This window comes from Astyanax mexicanus, chromosome 7 (assembly GCF_023375975.1).
Source record: "Astyanax mexicanus isolate ESR-SI-001 chromosome 7, AstMex3_surface, whole genome shotgun sequence".
Classification (NCBI taxonomy): domain Eukaryota; kingdom Metazoa; phylum Chordata; class Actinopteri; order Characiformes; family Acestrorhamphidae; genus Astyanax; species Astyanax mexicanus.
The window spans coordinates 11,763,577-11,782,572 of record NC_064414.1 but is presented as its reverse complement, the minus strand read 5'-3'; the positions used below and the strand labels follow the sequence as shown (position 1 = coordinate 11,782,572).

At 37.0% G+C, this 18,996-nt stretch overlaps 1 protein-coding gene across 6 annotated transcripts in view; it reads right to left on the bottom strand.

The window, feature by feature from the left end:
* Positions 1-18,996, bottom strand: part of LOC103027203 (arginyl-tRNA--protein transferase 1) — a 171,293-nt gene that overhangs the window by 19,803 nt on the left and 132,494 nt on the right. For all 6 annotated transcript variants that reach the window (XM_049481170.1, XM_022685015.2, XM_022685012.2 and 3 more), the window contains one exon: positions 7,022-7,142. In XM_049481170.1, coding sequence (XP_049337127.1) covers positions 7,022-7,142 — 121 coding nt within the window. The remainder of the gene's footprint in view (positions 1-7,021; positions 7,143-18,996) is intronic.

Below are 18,996 nucleotides of genomic sequence, written 5' to 3'. Positions count from 1 at the left end.
CTGCCTTTTAACTTAAAATGTAACATTAAATAAACAAAACAAAAAACTGCCTAATAAGAACAGGCAAATTTCATACAGTGGTAGTTTGAAAAGTTGGAAAACTCATTTGAGCATGAAAAGCAAACATGAAAAGAAGAAAAGGAAAAACTACATCCCATGATAAACTTTTGCACTCTAGTTCCATTGACCGCTCATGGGACCAGTATAGATTGTATACTAAAAATGTATACTAGTGCATCTCAAAAAATTAGAATATAATTGAAAAGTGACTTTATTTTACTAATTCAGTGCAAAATGTGAAACTCATATATTATATAGATGTATTAAACACAAAGTGATCTATTTTAAGCAGTTATTTATTTTATTGTTGTTGATTATGACTTACAGCCAATTAAAACACAAAAATCAGTGTCTCAGAAATGTTTAATATTATATATTACAGACGAACTGGTACTTTTGGCAGTGTGGGCAGTGTGCCAAGTCCTGCTGGAAAAAGAAATCCACATCTCTATTAAAATTCACAGCAAAGGGAAACATGAAGTGCTGTAAGATTTTTCAGAAAAAAACACTGCACTGACTTTGGACTTAATATAAACCATCACTGATCATCAGTAAATTTTGCATTTCATTTGTAAATTAAAGGATCAGAGTCTGGAGGAAGAGTGAAGAGACACACAGTTTAAGCTGCTTGAGGTCTAGTGTGAAGTTTCTATAATCAGTGATGGTTTGGAGAGACATGTCATCTGCTGGTGTTGATCCACTGTGTTTTATTATCAAGTCTAAAGTCAGTGCAGTTTTGTTTTCCCACAAAATCTTACAGCACTTCATGCTTCCCTCTGCTGACAACTTTTATGGAGATGCAGATTTCATTTTCCAGCAGGAATTGGCACACTGACCACACTGCCAAAAGTACCAATTGGTCTTATATAATAATCACATTTTACGCCACTCTCCACTCATATTTACATTACATTTATATTTAAGGTATTAAGCAGTCACTCTTAAACAGAGTGACTAAAGAATGTGCTTTGTTGTTTACTTCCATAGCTATTAATAGCTTCCATAGCTTTAATATCCATAGCTAGTTTGAAGAGACTGGAATCAGAAAGATGCATCAAGCTTCGATAATGTTAAAATATCTAGTAGAAAAATTGGTAGTTTAGGAACTCTTTAGAGACCTTATTATTAAGGAAAATACCCAGTGATTGAAATATAACTGCGAGTACTCCTAATGCTCAGCCCAACATCAGTTAAAGTCCTACCCTTTAACAAAAAGAGCCAATCAGCTTGCTGCTTACACTGTGCGAATGTTCTAATGGGGAAGCCCCCCCCCCCCCCCCCCCCCCTTGATGAGGAGATCTGCGCAGTAGCCAGAACAAACTGAAAAATCAGCTTTTCTGTGCATTGGCGAGACAAATGCTACAAAACAATCGTGAGGTTTTGGTTAGATTCTATCAGTGATTTAAAATAATCTGTTAAATTGGCAATTAATCTTTCAGGTTAGAGTATTTTGACTTTGTATTAATGGATATAACTGCCCAATGGCATTGCAAAGACGACTTTAGATCTGTGGACTAGTTACAACCAGCACAGACTCAACAAGACTGCGGCACAAAACATGCAGTGTATCCCCAGATTAACATTAGTTTTTATGGTACCACTTTAAAATAAGACTACCTTTATAAAGGGTTTATAAATGGTTTACAATTAGTTTATTAATGGTTACTAATTAGGTTGTAAATGCCTTAAAAATCATTAATAATCAGTTATAACACATACGTAGAAAGGGCAACAGTATAGATGGCTGTGGGTTCACTATTTGGCAAACAACAGGTCATTGTTGGCCTTTCTACATAAGTGTTATATACTGATTATTAATGATTTTTAAGGCTTTTACAACCTAATTAATAACCATTAATAAACTAATTTTAAACCATTTATAAACCCTTTATAAAGGTAGTCTTATTTTAAAAAGTGGTACCGTTTTTATTGGAAACTGATTCGTTCACATATTCAACTAGATCAGGACTTTTTTTCAATGATACTTTTTTGACTTAGGAGCGAGAAACTTTATAAGTCTTTAACTAATTCCACACTTCACTTGCGTGACACTCCAGGAAGCCAACGTCAAAACTCTTTCAAGCACCATAAAGATCTGGGGTGTGTAAACATAATCTACCCTTGACCCCAGCCTGAGCTCCTTCCCACTGTGCTTCATCTGACACCTAACTGCTGCTCTTTAATGCTAATATTTACCTAAAGAAAAGCACCAGCACTCTCACCCTGTTTTTTTAAAGCCTAAATATCTAAAAGGTCTAAAAAAAAAGGAACCTGACCCACAAAAGTGACCAAACTAAAGATATCGAACCGACAAAGAGCTGTGCCATATGACCATAGGCCATTAAATATCACCAATACAATATATCTTTTACAACTTTCTTATATAAAATAACCATCTGAAAGACCTATTTATTATTGTAAAAAATTAAAGTATATTTTATTATATTCCTCCTCTTACTGGGAAACGTTGTGTAAATGGTAATTAAGCATAAAAACATAAAGCAGTAACAAGAAGTGCATTAACTCACCCCTGCTACTATTAAAGCACGTAATGAGCTGATTATTAATAAGATGATTAATTGATCACTATGGGGGGGCTGTAGGGGTTGCCTTAAGTCGACTTATTGAGTGAATCTATTCACAAATCAGAATCAATAATTTTGTTCAACATCTGACTTCTCAAAACCGTGCCACTGAAGTGATATTTCCACTTTTTTTGTATAAGCTCGGTCGGAGTGTCAGCTGCATCCATATTGGCTTGTTGATTTGTTTAGAAAATATGAACGTATGAAGGCACCGGTAACCAAGGTAAGACGGATAAACACTTCAGAAATGAGTAGCGTATTCGGATATTTTAGATTAAAAAAGATCAAACGTCTGTATGTAAAGATGTAAAATCTTGATTACACCATTTTGAAAACTGCATTAAAACTGTAGTTTAAATTAACCAAATTAATTGTGAAAATCGCCCAGCTCTAATGCCACATACACAATTAACACAAGTTGAATGCAGTAAAATGCTACATGGCTGAGGAAACTCCTCTCCTCTTTAGAATTACCCCGTTCTTAGCAATTCACCCAAGCAATAAAAACACAGCTTTATTTTTCTACAATATAGAAGATAATGTTAACCCTCCTGTTATGTCACGGGTCAGATTGACCTGTTTTAAATTTTGAAGATCTAGGAAAAACAGCATTTTTTCAGTATTAAACTTTAAAAAACTTAAAAAAAAATTCTGCTTGCCTTAATTAGTGTAATCAACACATAATATTAAAATGGTTCATCTCACATATTTGCAACTACCCACCCGGGAACACCATTGCCGTTCCTGACAAATGAACATAACAGGAGGATTAAACAATAGATGTTCTTTTTTTCCATTTTACAGCATTTTTAGCTGAAGCTCTTATACAGAGCAACTTACAGAGAGGGGCCAATGTAGTGTTAGGAGTCATGCCAAAGGACTCCTATTGGTGAAGCGCACATTGTTACCCAGACCTGGAATTGAACCCCAGTCTACCACATGATAGCTCACTGGCAGGTGGTGGTATTATCCACTACACCACACCAACCACTCAGATGTTTTCTTTTGTCACACAAAGTACAGTCATACTGCACAGCCCTATAAAAACACAAAATATATAGAGCCAAAAACAATGACTCTACCAACATCCATCTCCATTCCAAAAATAGCAAAGGAACTGAATCCAGGGAAAGAAAGTACGCAGGCATGAAGACAATGCTAGGTCAAGAGCAAGACGCAGGACCAGAAGAAAGGAAAAGAAAAACAATCACTACAACTGGTCCAGGGATGACTCTGCAGGCTCAGTTTTTCCACTCCTGCTGGCGTCTCAGAAAGCTCAGCTTCTCCACTTTTGACTTTACCTCCCAGCATGGCACTGGCTCCAAGTATGACCTCAGCGTGTTGACAGAATACTAGTTAAGTGCTCTCACCAGCTCAGCTAACTGCTATTAACAGTGGAAAACAAAGGGCTTTGTGTTGGGCCATCTACTAAAACTTCTACACGCCCCTCTAACGCGGCCAGAGCCCGCTGCTTCAGGTTTAAATAGGAATATAAACAAGCAGAACCTGTGGATCTCTGCAGGTCTCCGGTTACGTAATTGTCTTACTGAGCAGAACTCTGCATTCCAAATATCTACACTCCACTTTTAGCATAAACACAGTATAAACGCTGGTCACCTGCAGGGGTGATGTAAACACAGTTTATGCATTTATTATTTACAGGTAAAGGTAGACTAATCAAAGCACCCAGGTAAATATCTGACTTTAGTAGCACCTGTCTATACAAACAATGTCAGATCATTATATCAAACACATTATGCTACAGATGAAACAAAATGTAAAATTGTGTAATATTAACCAGAGGCTTTAGTATCTGGATTATAACTGCTCAATATTATTTATTTACCTACTTTATGTTTATAAAAATTCCTTAATTACCTAGTATATTACCTAATTACCTAAATACATTACAGAAAAAAAAATTGTTTATCCTGCTCAACACTTTTCTTTTTGGCATGTTTTACCTTAACAAGTTCTACAGATTGCTTTGTTTAGAATTTAGAAACTTTAGAAAATTAACATTTAATATTTTAAAACTCAATTAAGGAGTGCAGTGTAATCAACTTACAATATAAATATGGTTCATTTCACATACTTGCAACCACCCTCTGCAAAAACAAAAAACAAAAACAAAATTGCATTCTTATGTTTGAATGTTATGTAAAAGTACTGTGTTTTATATGTTTGTATTTCAAAAGTAATAAAGTAGTGAAACATTGAAAAAAGTTTGAATGTGCTTTTTTATGAAAAACGAGTGAATTATCCTAATTGAACTAAATAGCACTAAATATTAATAGAATAATTAGTAATGGAGTTAGTAGTCTTTTGGATAATTAAACATGCACCGGGTCAAATTGACACAGGAACAACATTGCTAATCCTGATAAATGAACATAACAGGAGGGTTAAGAAGACATACAGTGTGAAATGAACTTGCGTTGTAGGGCCACGTGATATTAAGTAAGAATTTTGGTGAATTTTAGCTGATGCTCCGAACAGGCTTACAAAGTAGTGATAGGGGCATATTGTTGCCCAGGCAAAGAGATCACTATTTTTACACAATTAACTTAAAGCTCAAAGTAGCTCCACAATTCTGAGGCTTCTGACATCTAAAACGAGGCACTGAGATCTTGGAATGTGCACTAATAATTTATTAAAAACACAGTTTTTACACACAGTATCTTCAGGTAGTTCTCTGGAGCCGCCATCTTGAAGATAAATTGACTGATGAGCATTAACTACCTGTGCACTTCCAAAGCTCTCAGTGCTTTATTTTAAATTGCTGGACTTTAGAATTCAACCAATGAAATATGGGGCTACTTGAGCTTGTTAATGATGTAAAAATAAAAAGTGATTTCTTTGTATGGGCAACACTATGCCCCTATCACTAGTATTGTAAGCCAGTTGGGAGCATCGACTACAAGAGCTGTATTCAGAATGCTGTGGGTGAATTGAGGTGGGATATTTGACAAAAGTTCGTACTGTGTTATCATGTTTCACTACACCCAAGTCAAATTAACACTGGATTTCTTTCTTCTTAATGCATCATAGTATTTAAAAAAGCTTTAAAATTATCCAATATCAATTTTCCAAAGTTTCTTAATTCTAAACAAAGCAATCTGTAGTAATAGTTAAGGTACAACATGACAAAAGGAAAAGTGTTGAATAGTCTTTTCTAGGGCTACACAATGTTTTTTTTTCTGTGTGTGATTTTAAGTGCAGTATTAGCTATGCCCTTATTACTAGTATTTTAAGTCTGTTGGGAGCATTGGCTAAAAGTGCTATATATATTTTGGAATGCTGGGGGTGAATGAAGGTGGGCTATTTCACAAAAGTTATTAGTCGTCTTCATGTTTCACTACAACCCAAGTGTATTTCACACCAGAGTTCAACTTTAAGTGCATTATAAAAACCCTGTGTCCAAATGCTGTGCATGAGCCGCTTCCATACCGGCCGTTCTGAATGCACAAAGGCCCTTTTCACACACGCATGCAAGTAGTTAATGTGTTTTTCCAAGGAGTGAACAAAAATGATTAGAAATGTGAGAATGAGAGCAAGACGAGACTTCAACTAGAGCAACAGTCAGAGAGGGAGAGAGGGAGAGAGAGAGAGAAAGTGAGAGAAAGAGAGAGTGAATTAGAAGCAGAAACGTAGAAAAAGTCAAGTAAAAGAAAAAAAAAAAAAAAAAAAAAAAAAAAAAAAACAGTGTTTAAGACGTTGGGCTCTCCCCCTCGCTTCGGCGTCTCCTTGTCGGCAACAATATTATTTCTATTATTATTATCACCATGGCCATTATCCCCTCAGTGTCCAGGAATGACCACAGCCCTGACCTCGCTGAACTGCCAGCACTGGGTTGTTTCAACACAAACTGACCCCATCAATATTGCGCTTTTCTTAATCAAGCAGAAACTGGTAAATACATCTGAAGACACACAAATCGAGCTCCCAATAAATAACATGCCAGAAGCATGTTTACAGAGCGGCTACTGCTGCACAGCTGACGAAATGCACGCGTGTGTGTGGTGCTCTACCGTCATGGGAAACGGCAAACAGCGACTCTCCGCAGCAGAACATACAATTTGAGTTCTATTTCAAGGTGTTTGACAAATATGAGGACAAATGCAGCCAATACAAATAGCATAGTGAGCTCTCTGAATGTGAGGTAATGGGGTGGGACTGACAAGCCCTCACAAAAGCTGCAGAGCCACATCATGATTCATACGCTTCAACAGATCATAAAACAAGAGCTTCGGTTTCAAACGCAAGGTTGTTGTTTTCAGTCATTGTGTGCGAGTAGATACACGCAAGTTGTTTTATACCAGCTGAGCTTATAAAGACTGTCAACAGGTAAAACTATGAGTTTCTGAGAGCCTCACCTGCTTGGGGGTCTTCGCTGAGGCGGGCGTAGGTGGAGGTCTCAAGGCGGGGGATGCATTTCTCAATGGGCATCCACATGTAGGTCTCTGGGCACAGGAGATCTGAAGGCCTATACTGTCCCTGTGGAAAGAATAAAAGAATTTTATTTGATTTAGTAAAAGCAGACAAATTTCGCAAAGATTAAGCAAACTTACCCTGGAGGGGTTAGGGCTACATGACCCTTCAAACAACATTTTTTGTAGAGACGTTTTCTCTGTTAAAAATATACAAATTAAACTTTCTCAGTAGCTAGCTAGCTAGCTATCTAACTTTCCCAGTCCACCTTAAATAGTGCAACAGATGACAGGGGCTGCAGCATTTAAGGTTGAACGTAAAAAAAAGCTAATTTCAGCTCTCTGACAGATAACTAAGCAATATACAATTAAAATTATTATTGTTGCATCATCTTGCACCTTTCTGAAGTCATAAAACGTCCTAAAGTCTGAACATTAGCGCTCCTCTGCTACATACAGTATCTGTATCAGGTACTTCAACAGTTGTCCCAATTTTTAGGGGGAGATTTTTGCTCCAAGGGGAAGAGATACACCCAAAAACAAAAGTTAGGTGTGCATAAGAGAAATGTATGGAGCCAAATCAGGGACAAAAGTTTTGTCAATTTGAAAAAAAAAATTGAAACTGAAAGTTTAAGTATTAAGCTTGAACTTTGAAAAATACAAAAATATATTTGAAATAAATATAAGTGTATTAAATAATTTTTCAGCTTGTATAAAATTTTGATTCAATTCGAAAATAGTTTTAAACAATTTTTGTTTTTTTAATTTTCACTTTTTTTGTGTATTTTGATATTTGAGATCTTATATTTTTCAGGTGCAATTTTTTTTTACAGTTTCGATTTTTTTCTTCAGGGTTCAAATCTTTTTTTTTACTTTCAGATCTTAGTTTTCAGGTTTCAGACTTTTGGCCCTAATTTTGCGTGTGGGCGTGGTGTCATAGGAAAGGGCGTGGTATACGGTGGAGGACCTACTCCGGAGGACCCTGTCAATGTGCCTGCGTGGATTATATATGTCTGTACGTTCTCCCTCGCACGATGGTGTCCGCTCCTCCTGGACAGCCGGCTGGCTCCAGCACACAGGTAAGATATATTAGGTAACTTTAGTTATATTGAGCTGGTACTGGTATTTCAGAAAGTCGACTATAATTCGACAGTGGCTGCAGCTGCGCAGAGCCTCATAAATGTGCTCACGCAGAACCTCTCTCATGGACAGCAAGAGCAAGGAAGAAGGCAGGAACAGAGCCAGTCTGTACTGTAGAGCAAGATATGGCCAGGTTTTAGATTTATTGCAGTTTTATTTTACATTTTCATTTAAAGGTCATTTGGTTAGGCCATATTGTGGTGATTGAATTTTAGTTGGAAATTTATTTTTCAGACGGTGGAATGTCTAATTTCTAATGGGTCTGAGTTCTTATAAATATACACCCTTATTTCTAAAGATTTAGAGAGCTCTTTGGATATGTCCATAGACATCCACTCAGTTAAACAAAAAGGATCAATCCTAGCTAATTTTCAAAGTTTAAACAAGACCAACTCCTACAAGATCCTCTCTAAACGTGTCCTAATAAACTGTAGTTGATGTGTATACTTTGTAATATATAACTTTCCCCGCCACAAGACGCCTTTTCCCTTAATACATATCGCTATTTCACATACACGACTTTAACTTGGCATTTTTCTAGAGTACCAGCTCAATATAACTAAAGTTACCTAATATATCTTACCTGTGTGCTGGAGCCAGCAGGCTGTCCAGGAGGAGCGGACGCCATCGCGCGAGGGAGAACGTACAGACATATATAATCCACGCAGGCACATTGACAGGGTCCTCCGGAGTAGGTCCTCAACCGTATACCACGCCCCTTTCCTATGGTACCACGCCCCTTTCATATGATACCACGCCCCTTTCATATGATACCACGCCCACACGCAAAATCAGGGCCAAAAGTCTGAAACCTGAAAACTAAGATCTGAAAGTAAAAAAAAAAGATTTGAACCCTGAAAAAAAAATCGAAACTGTAAAAAAAAATTGCACCTGAAAAATATAAGACCTCAAATATCAAAATACACAAAAAAAAGTGAAAATTAAAAAAACAAAAATTGTTTAAAACTATTTTCGAATTGAATCAAAATTATATACAAGCTGAAAAATTATTTAATACACTTATATTTATTTCGAATATATTTTTGTATTTTTCAAAGTTCAAGCTTAATACTTAAACTTTCAGTTTCAATTTTTTTTTTCAAATTGACAAAACTTTTGTCCCTGATTTGGCTCCATAGAAATGGGGTTGGGCCTTTGTCTAGTAAAGACTATAGCTGCAACAATTTGTCAATATAATTGATAATGTTGATAAATATATATTAAATGATAAATATATAAAAATGGTCGTATAATCATTAATTTGTAACTGCAAGAATCCACACAAAGTGCTAGGGACAGAAATGCATTGGATAAGGGTAGTAGTAGTAATGAAAGGTTAAGCAACATTTTTCCCAAATTCCAAATAGAAACAGTCATTTAGAGCATTTATTTGCAGAAAATGAGAAATGGCTGAAATAACAAAAAAGATGCAGAACTTTCGGACCTCAAATAATGCAAAGAAAACAAGTTCATATTCATAAAGTTTTAAGAGTTCAGAAATCAATAATTGGTGGAATAACCCTGGTTTTTAATCACAGTTTTTATGCATCTTGGCATGTTCTCCTCCACCAGTCTTACACACTGCTTTTGGATAACTTTATGCTGCTTTACTCCTGATGCAAAAATTCAAGCAGTTCAGCAGGTTTTTAATTTGGTAAAACCAAAGAAACTCATCATTTTAAGTAATCTCTTTTTTTCCAGAGCTATATATAGTTAGTAATTATATTAAGCTATTAAATTAGCTCCCCTCCAGAGATGTATATCAGAAAATTCCACCTTTAAACATTAAAGGGTATTTAAATAACATCTTAAGCTGTTTCTTTTTAAGTGACGGAGTGCATGGCACTGAGTAATAGTAGTAAGAAACAAGCTACATTTTTATCATTATACCAGCAATAATACAACTTTTGAGGGTTGCCCTCCTATTAGCTATAGAAGAGCAAGTAGAAGACCAACAACAAAAAAGGCTTCCCAATCAGAGGCCTGTTTTCTCTCTCTCTCTCTCTCTCTCTCTCTCTCTCTCTCTTTTTATGACTCCTTGTATTTGATGTAAACAATCACAATATATCGCCTTGTTCGCAGTATCACAATTTGCGATATATTGAACTGTTACTCCTGTGTCAAAGTTTTCGCCAACATACAGCCCTGACACACACACACACACCAAAGCACCCACTATGTAAACAATGGGATGCCTCCAGACTTCTACCGTCCCTCAGAATACTGCAGCAGCCTGCATGCACAGACCTGCACTCACTGTAGGTTCTGGTGAGCTGAGCCGATGCTCTGGTCAAACGAGAAAGTTCCAGATAATCCCACCATTATGAACAGGACCTGTCTGTCACTATCCTGCGGTGGAAACTATGTGCCGTGTTTTCACGAGCAGGAGGCCGTGAGAAAGGGGTGCCTGTGCAGCTTCCTCTAAACATGCTTGCTGTCCTGTGAGTGGTGAAGGTGAAGATTCACACCTCATCTTTATCAATGCAAATCTGTCAGCAGCAGCACGCAGGACAGCTCCTGTGTTGCTGGACAGACTTATTCAGGACAGCGTTGTGACAACACCTGCGGGTCAGTGGCTCATAAACACAGCTGAGGGAAAACTAAACTAAAACTTTAAACTAAATTGATTATAGTAGGTCTAAAATGAATAAAATAAAATAATAAAAAATGTGTATCTGATCCTTAGAGCTCTATTGTGTATGTTTAAAATGACTGAACTAACTCTGAGCTGACATATTTATTAGCTCGAAACAGATTTTCTCCATCGATAAACTGAAACACAAATATCTGTAGACCAAACTTTCATGACTTTTCCAAAACTTTCTGGGTATTTTTATTTTTCCAAAACTTATCCAGACCTGGAAATTGCTACCTTCAAATTCCATGACTTTGACCATGACTGTACGAACCCTCTGTTATACAATTCAATGTTCCATCTGAACTAATCACAGCACATTTCAGTACTGGTGTATTACTGAGGAAGATGCATTTATCCCTATTACAGGTCCATGCAGCATGAGTTAATGCTGACCTCACACTAAGCGATTTTCAAATTATTTCACTGTTGCAGACTAATTTCCAGTGTCAGAATAAAATCATGAGTCTTGAGCTAGAGTTGAGTCGAGTTGTGGTCACGTCATCTCCATCGTTTAGTGTAAAGTGTTTAGGATTGAAAGTTTAAGTCAGTCCTGGATTTCAGATAAAATCAACCATGTTTAATAGTATCGTAAGTCTAATAGTGACGTGAGCAATGTCAACAACCAATAGGAGAGCTACATGAAGCTGCAAGACAAGTGCAGGAACTAGACATGGATGAGACTCTGTCGATGGCTCAGAAAGCACGGTTCTCCAGGAGAGTACAAAAGGAGGAGAAACTGGTGGAGCTGTGAAGTGAGCAAGAGTGTCTCTTTGACATGTCTTCCCATTTATAATAATAATAATAATAAAATAATCTCAGAAAGAATCTAGTTGCAGTCTTGTAAATAGTGACCCTGCAAGATCCCCAGTCTTTGCAAAATCTTAGCCTGTGATTATTCTGTGAGTAAAAAGAGTGTGACTTGTCTTTAGATGTGAGAGGATGTCAGACCTTAGTCTATTAAAAGTCTTTTTAGAGTCTTTGAAGTCATTTAGTGTATGGTTAACATTAAGCTGTTTTTTAAAGGTAAATGCTACACAATGTTGCTTTACATTTTTTTTAACTAGGATCTCTTCACCCTCCTGGTGTGTTGGGCATCACTAGTGATAGGGGGAGTCCTAATGAGTGGGTTGGGTAATTGGTCGTGTAAACTGGGGAGAAAATGTGAAAAATTTGAAATAAAATTATAAAAAAAAAAAAAAAAAAATTGATTGGATTGGAACAAAAAAATGTGGATCTATGTATTACTATTGCAGATTTCTTCTACAGTCGTTCTTTGGGAATGCTAAACACACATATGCATCACTTTCCCCACTTTCCGCTTCCCTGCAAAAGTGTCCACAGGCATCAGCCTAGAGTATGGATGAATAAGAGGACAGAAGCTTTGTGAGGGAGGGCTAATGCCAGTAACTAGCCCGTGGACATGCTTCCTGTGCTCAGAACCGTGACATGAGGGAGAGCCGGCCTGTTCCAACAGGTCTGGAGTCAAAAGCAGAGAAATCAAATCTCCTCTCTCATGCAGCTCTGAAAGAAACACTTTTATTAAAAACATACTTTCCATAAATTCAGAATCAAATGTCAGATTCTGTGCTACCTCTAGGAAATGACACAGCTGACTCGGGATTCACCAAAAGGTTACCAAAAACTTCACATTACAATAAGACAGCATCTGACCATACCGATCTGTGGAGGGTCTTAATAAAATTTATGTCTTAATAAAATTACTAATTATATACAGCTCTGCAAAAAAATAAGAGACCACTTAAAAATGATGAGTTTTTTATTTTACCAAATTATAAACCTCTGGAATATAAACCAGAGGAAGATGGATGATCACAAGCCATCAAACCAAACTGAACTGCTTGAATTTTTGCACCAGGAGTAAAGGCGTAAAGTTATCCAAAAGCAGTGTGTAAGACTGGTGGGGGAGAACATGATGCCAAGATGAATGAAAACTGTAATTAAAAACCAGGGTTATTCCTCCAAATATAGATTTTTTTTAACTCTTAAAACTTTATGAGTATAAACTTGTTTTCTTTGCAAGTCTGAAAGCTCTGCATCTTTTCTGTTATTTCAGCCATTTCTCATTTTCTGCAAATAAATGCTCTAAATGACAATATTTTTAATTGGAATTTGGGAAAAAGTTTTTTTTTTCTGTCTGTAGCTTTCTGAAGATACACAATTCCCTTAAATTAACTAGTTAACCAGCAGCTAGGTTGCTGAACTTTATGTTGTACTAGTGCATCTTAAAAATATATTAGAATATCACTGAAAAGTTACTTTATTTCAGTAATTCAAAATGTAGTTCAAAATGTAAAACTCATATATTATATAGATGTATTTCACACAGAGCGATCTATTTTAAGTGTTTACTTCTTTTATAGTTAATGATTATGGCTGATGATTATTAAAAGTCAATGCAAACCCAAAATGCAATACTGAATAAGAACAAACCATCACTGATTGGTGGAAACTTTACACTAGACTTAAAGCAGCTTGGACTGTGTGTCTCTCCACTCTTCCTCCAGACTCTGCTCCCTTAATTTACAAATGAAATGTAAAATTTACTGATGATCAGTGATGGTTTGGAGAGACATGTCATCCACTGTGTTTTATTATCAAGTCTAAAGTCAGTGCAGTGTTTTACCTAAAAATCTTACAGCACTTCATGCTTCCCTCTGCTGAAAACTTGAACTATGGAGATGCGGATTTCATTTTCCAGCAGGACTTGGCACACTGCCCACACTGCCAAAAGTACCAATTGGTCTAATATAATATTTAGATTTTCTGAGACACTGATTTTGGGGTTCTCATTGGCTGCAATCATGGAGATAATCATCCAAATCCCTTTTTAGATGCACTAACATATCTGTATCGGGTTCTTGAAGGGTTGTCCCAATTCTTAAGGAGAACTTGACTCTGTTTTAAAGGGGAAGAGTTGCACTCGACAACAAGGTGCAAAAGAGAAATGAGATTGGGCCCATATCAGTGGACCCCCTAGAAGAAAAAGAGCTCCAAAGTTCATACAGAGATAAAATTGGCTTAAAAATCAGAGTGAGAGACAGAAAGATGGAGTCTGGCTGCTTATTATCTCCACACGTCTGATTCACTTCCTTCGCGGCTCGGTTGGCCACGCGGCCAGAGACTGAGCTCAGTTCTGCCTCCTCCTTCACCACCACCACCACAGGCGTTCTCCTGCTCATATTCCTGTCTCCTGCTCATTCTCAAACATAATGGCCTTTCGTGCAACGGTTCACGCCAAAGTTCACTCGTGTAGAGCGACTTCTGGGGTTTCGATGGTCAGGCCAAGAACCTTCCTCGCAGTCTGAATCTGCCCTAATTATACTCTGTTCCACTTCTGGAGAAGATGGTTGCGTGTCAGTTCAAATCAGGAGGTATCTGGAGGACACTGGAAAAGGAAAGAAGCTTTAAAAATGATAAGAGTTAAAAAAAAATGGACCACAGAGTCGCTTTTTCTTCTGGCGTCTATGAATTAATGCGTTCCACTCGCTCAGCAAAGTTCTGTCAGTGAAGGGAGGATGTGATAACACAGGCAAGAGGCCAGGAGAGCTTAAAAAAGGCGCAAAGGCAAAAACTTGTCTTGTGATTAAGAGTTGAAGAGACAGAGCTCATCAATCATAACTTAATGGACACGAGTGGAATATGAGAGTCAGATGGAGCCTTAGAAAGCAAGAGTTGCAAACCAAAAATAATCTCAGATTTTTCGCCGCTCATTTCTTATTTTTCCAAAGCTTATTAAACAGAACAGCATGACCTTCAGAGCTTCATCCATCTTTTTACCCCTCATTCAATCCCTCGCTTACATGGCAATAAAGTCACCGATGACAGACGGACCGCTCTCTTCAAGGCTCATTAACGTTCTCACAGCACAGCGAAAGAATGACAAAGAAAAGCAGAAATTAATTTTGTTTGTGTAGCACCTCTCGTACATGGTGCTTGGCTAAGTTCACAAAAGCGACCATTCAGTAAGACAAACCAGAAGAGAGAGAGGAAAAAAAAAACTGCTGATCCTGTGCTGATAAAACGTGGATGAGGTTGGCTATGGGAACGAGAGCTGGAGGGATTGCTGGAAAGATCTGGGCTGGATCCGACGCAGATGAACGCGAGGATGGAATTTGGTGCTGCTCTGGAGGGAAGTGGTGCATAAGTCATCTCTTATCTGCTGGGCATCAGTGAGGCTGCCACCATGCTTTAAGGAACAAGCATTTTAAAACATGACATAGTCTTTGTTGAATGTGCGCTCCATTTATCTTAAAGGTACAAATCATATTGCTCATATCTTCATCCGTAGAAGCAGCAGAATAAGGGCATGAAGTGCAGCAGTGCTGCTGTGGAATGTGGCACCAAATTAAAAATACCCAGTCAATAGTGACACTGTACTCAAACTAAAATACGCTGTGAAGTATTTAGGTGCTCTTATCTGGGGAGCTGTTAACTTGCAGTTTCTGAGGCTGGTAACTCTGATGAACTTATCCTGTGCAACAGAGGAAAATCTCGCTCTTCCTTTCCAGGGGCAGTCCTGATGAGAGCCAATTCCATCATAACGTTTTCGATGATATTTGCTGATGCACTAGAGGATATTTTTAAAGTTCTTGAAATTTGCCCGATTTACTGAACATTATTACCTAAAATATTTCTTTATCTTTACTTAGTTGAATAGTTCTTTCCATAATATGGATTACAACATTCCTTAAAGAGAGATATTTACTGTATATCACTCTACCTCTTCACAACTTTACAACTGATGCTCTCAAACACATTAAGAGACAAAAAATTCACGTAATTAACTCTTGATAAGTTCAGCACAGCTGTTAACTGAAAGCCTGAATTCCAGGCGACTCTACCTCATAAAACTGACTGAGAAAATTCAACCAACATGTGTAAAGCTGTTATCTAAATAATAGGTGCTACTTTAAATAGTCTAGAATATAAAATATATTCTGGTTTGTTTAACACTTTATGTTTACCAAATAATTCTGTATTTTTTCTTCATAGTTTGGATGACTTTAGTATTAATCTACAATGCAGATTTTTTTAATAATAAAAAAAACACTGAATTTAAGGTGTTTTAAAATCCATAGAAAGTTTTGCAATAAATGTTTTAATATTTTGCAGCTCTAGGGCAGAGGCTGTATTTTGAGTTATACATTTGCACATCTTCATTTGAAAATTACATGCACTGTATCTTGTATTATTTATTTAATGTTTATTGTGATTACATGGATTTGTGCTATAAATACATTTAATTAAGTAATCAATATTAAGTTTCATATTCGAGTTTCATGGGTTGTTATTTTAATGTGAAAGCCGGAGATGGAGAGCATGGCAAAGATAATCACTGATTTATCAACTAATAATAAAAAAGATCAATTAGTTAAGTATAAAAATGATCATTAGTTGCAGCTCTAGTGCACACTGATGAGCCAAATCTTAAGGACCACCTGTCTAATAAGCAGCAGCTCATTCTACAAGACATCTGAAGGTGCCCTGCCCTCTGGACCGGTTTGTTCTACTGCCTCCTACAGGTATGTGAAGAGCAGAAGAAGAGAGCACCTGAGGACTGATTTGAGAACCACTGCAGGAGCGCAAGTTCAATTGTATCGTATCGACAGAAATTAAGCAAAATAGTTATATTCATTATGTATTTATTTGAGCCATATTGTCCAGCACTACTTTTAACACACAATAAAAAGACCACACAAACAATAACCTATTAAAACTCACACATTTCACATTTTTGTCAGAATACAACAGCAGACTGTAGTATCAGAGAGAAGAAATACTTCATAAAAAATTTAATTTGGCTACTAAAAAGAATCTAAAGTATAAAACGTATTCTGGTTTGTTTAATGGTTTGTCCAACTTCTAAATTAATAAAGAAAGAAACAAACTTTTAACTGGTACTGTAAATAAAATGCATCTCTGAGTACACTTTATTACAGTGTATGTAATTATTCCTGTTTAATTGGATAAAGTGCAGCACATTTTAAATCAAAAATACTGTATTTAAATAAGTGCAGTACTTATTGTTTTAAGAATCTAATGCTAGCAATGCATTTAGCTACATGTGAAAATATGATAAATAAGTATCCATTTTTTTTCAGACCATAAGGCGCACTATCAATGAACGTCTATTTTCTGGTCAATTTCATACATAAGGTGCACTGGATTAAAAAACTGTAATTCTTAAAACAAACAGTCAAACGAGCACTGAAAGTTAATCTACACAGACTTCGCTCCTGAAAACTGTTTATTTGGGTGAGTAAAGTGCTTCTGTTTACTTACAGTAAGCTTAGATTTCCAGTATTTTAGCGTGATTAGCGGCACTTAGCACTAGCCACAGTTAGCAGCAGCGGTTAGCGCTAGTAAATGCCGCCTGATAGCACTACACTGAGGAACCCTGAGTGTTTCAGTAAGCCTGGGTGATATTAGCTAGCGGTTCATCCCACGTAGCTTGTTTTAACATGGTAAACACGCAGGCTACAGTCTGATGTACTCGCCTCTGAACAGCGAAAGAGCTAGGCCTTTGGCTAGCGGCTAATGCTAATACTGCTTCAGCCTCGGCACTGGAGAAACTTCACTGAAACTCCTGTATAACGCTGTACTTCAGCGGAGTGGTTTTTACTGCTCCTTACAACCTGACTAGCGATTTTTGTGAAAATGAAAGGATTTTAGTGGGCCTTATAGTGTGAAAAATATGGTATTTTTTTAAATAATGTAATACAGTTTGTATTTATTTATTTATTTTTTTACCATATCTTCCAGCCGTAACCTACCGAATACAATAGTCAATGACAAACAGCCTGAGGTAAACTATGCTAAATGGTTATTTAGCCTAATAAATCTAGTCTAACCTAATAAACTAACAAAAAAACATTTACATATAAAAAGCATCATCAGCTAAAACACAAACTCAATAGTATCACTTCATTTCTCTTCTACTCGAAACACCAACAAACCCCTGCTGCTGTGTTTCAGACCACAGGAGACACAGCTCGAGTCAGCCCGCAGCTTTTAAACACACTCGGGTTCGTAAGTGTCACCTCATTTCTTTCTCTGAGAGGGGCCGGCCCCCGTGCTCATACCTGAGATTTATTTGAAAAGCAATTAATCAGGATCATAAATCATCCCCCTCACTGCTGGCCTGGAATCCTCGTGAAAGACAAAACCTCCTACCTCCACTGCTGCACGACTTAAAGCCTACAGCCTGCGTACAACACTCACGACCCCTGCAGAAGTTCCTTATAACAGATCAGAACTCATTGCTGAAGATCCTGCCTAGAGAGATAGCAATCAGAACTGACCTCAAATAATCAACCCAGAGCTGTGAGGTAGCTTCCCTCAGGAAAACTCACTGAAGATTCACTCACAGAGGCAGAGTTTCTGTTCTGAGCATCGCATGTGCTGTCAGAAGGGGTGGGACAATATATCGATATATTGATATATCGCATCAACATGCTGAATGCTGTCAAATATCAATATTTTTATTCAAACACATGCAATCTTAATTTTCCCCTAATTAGACGTCATAAAGTTACTGCTTCATTACTCCATGTGGTGGTGCTAATCAAATGAATAGGGTAAACCTGCAGTGAAATATATTGGTTGTTAAATTCTGTGAAACTGACACCAATAAATCCATAGTTACTGGTATTTGTTTATTTAGGAGTATTTCGTCCTCTTCAGTAACACAGATGCAGTGAAGTATTGAAGAAAATGGTCTGGCCATATTTGGAGTATCGAAGAATCACAGTATTGTGATATCAATCATCGTTACCGTGGGTAACACATCATAATATATTGTGGGATGCCCTGTCATTCCACCCCTTAGGACACACAATTATTAATAAATGTAATAAAAACCTTTACTGAGTGACCATTGGAGTTGTAAACAAATTGGCAAAATTTAACAGCACTTAAGAGAGTGTAAGCCCACTCCTTGTTGTTATTCTATCCATATATCAGTGACAAAAATATATGTATTGCAATTTCTTTTGGAAAAATATCAAATTAAATAAAAATTAGCACATTTATCTCTTTCAATCAAAAATGCTTCATCTATAGTATCACTTGCTGACTCAACTATAAGTATCATGCAGAACAGAAAAGTAATAAAATTCTAAAT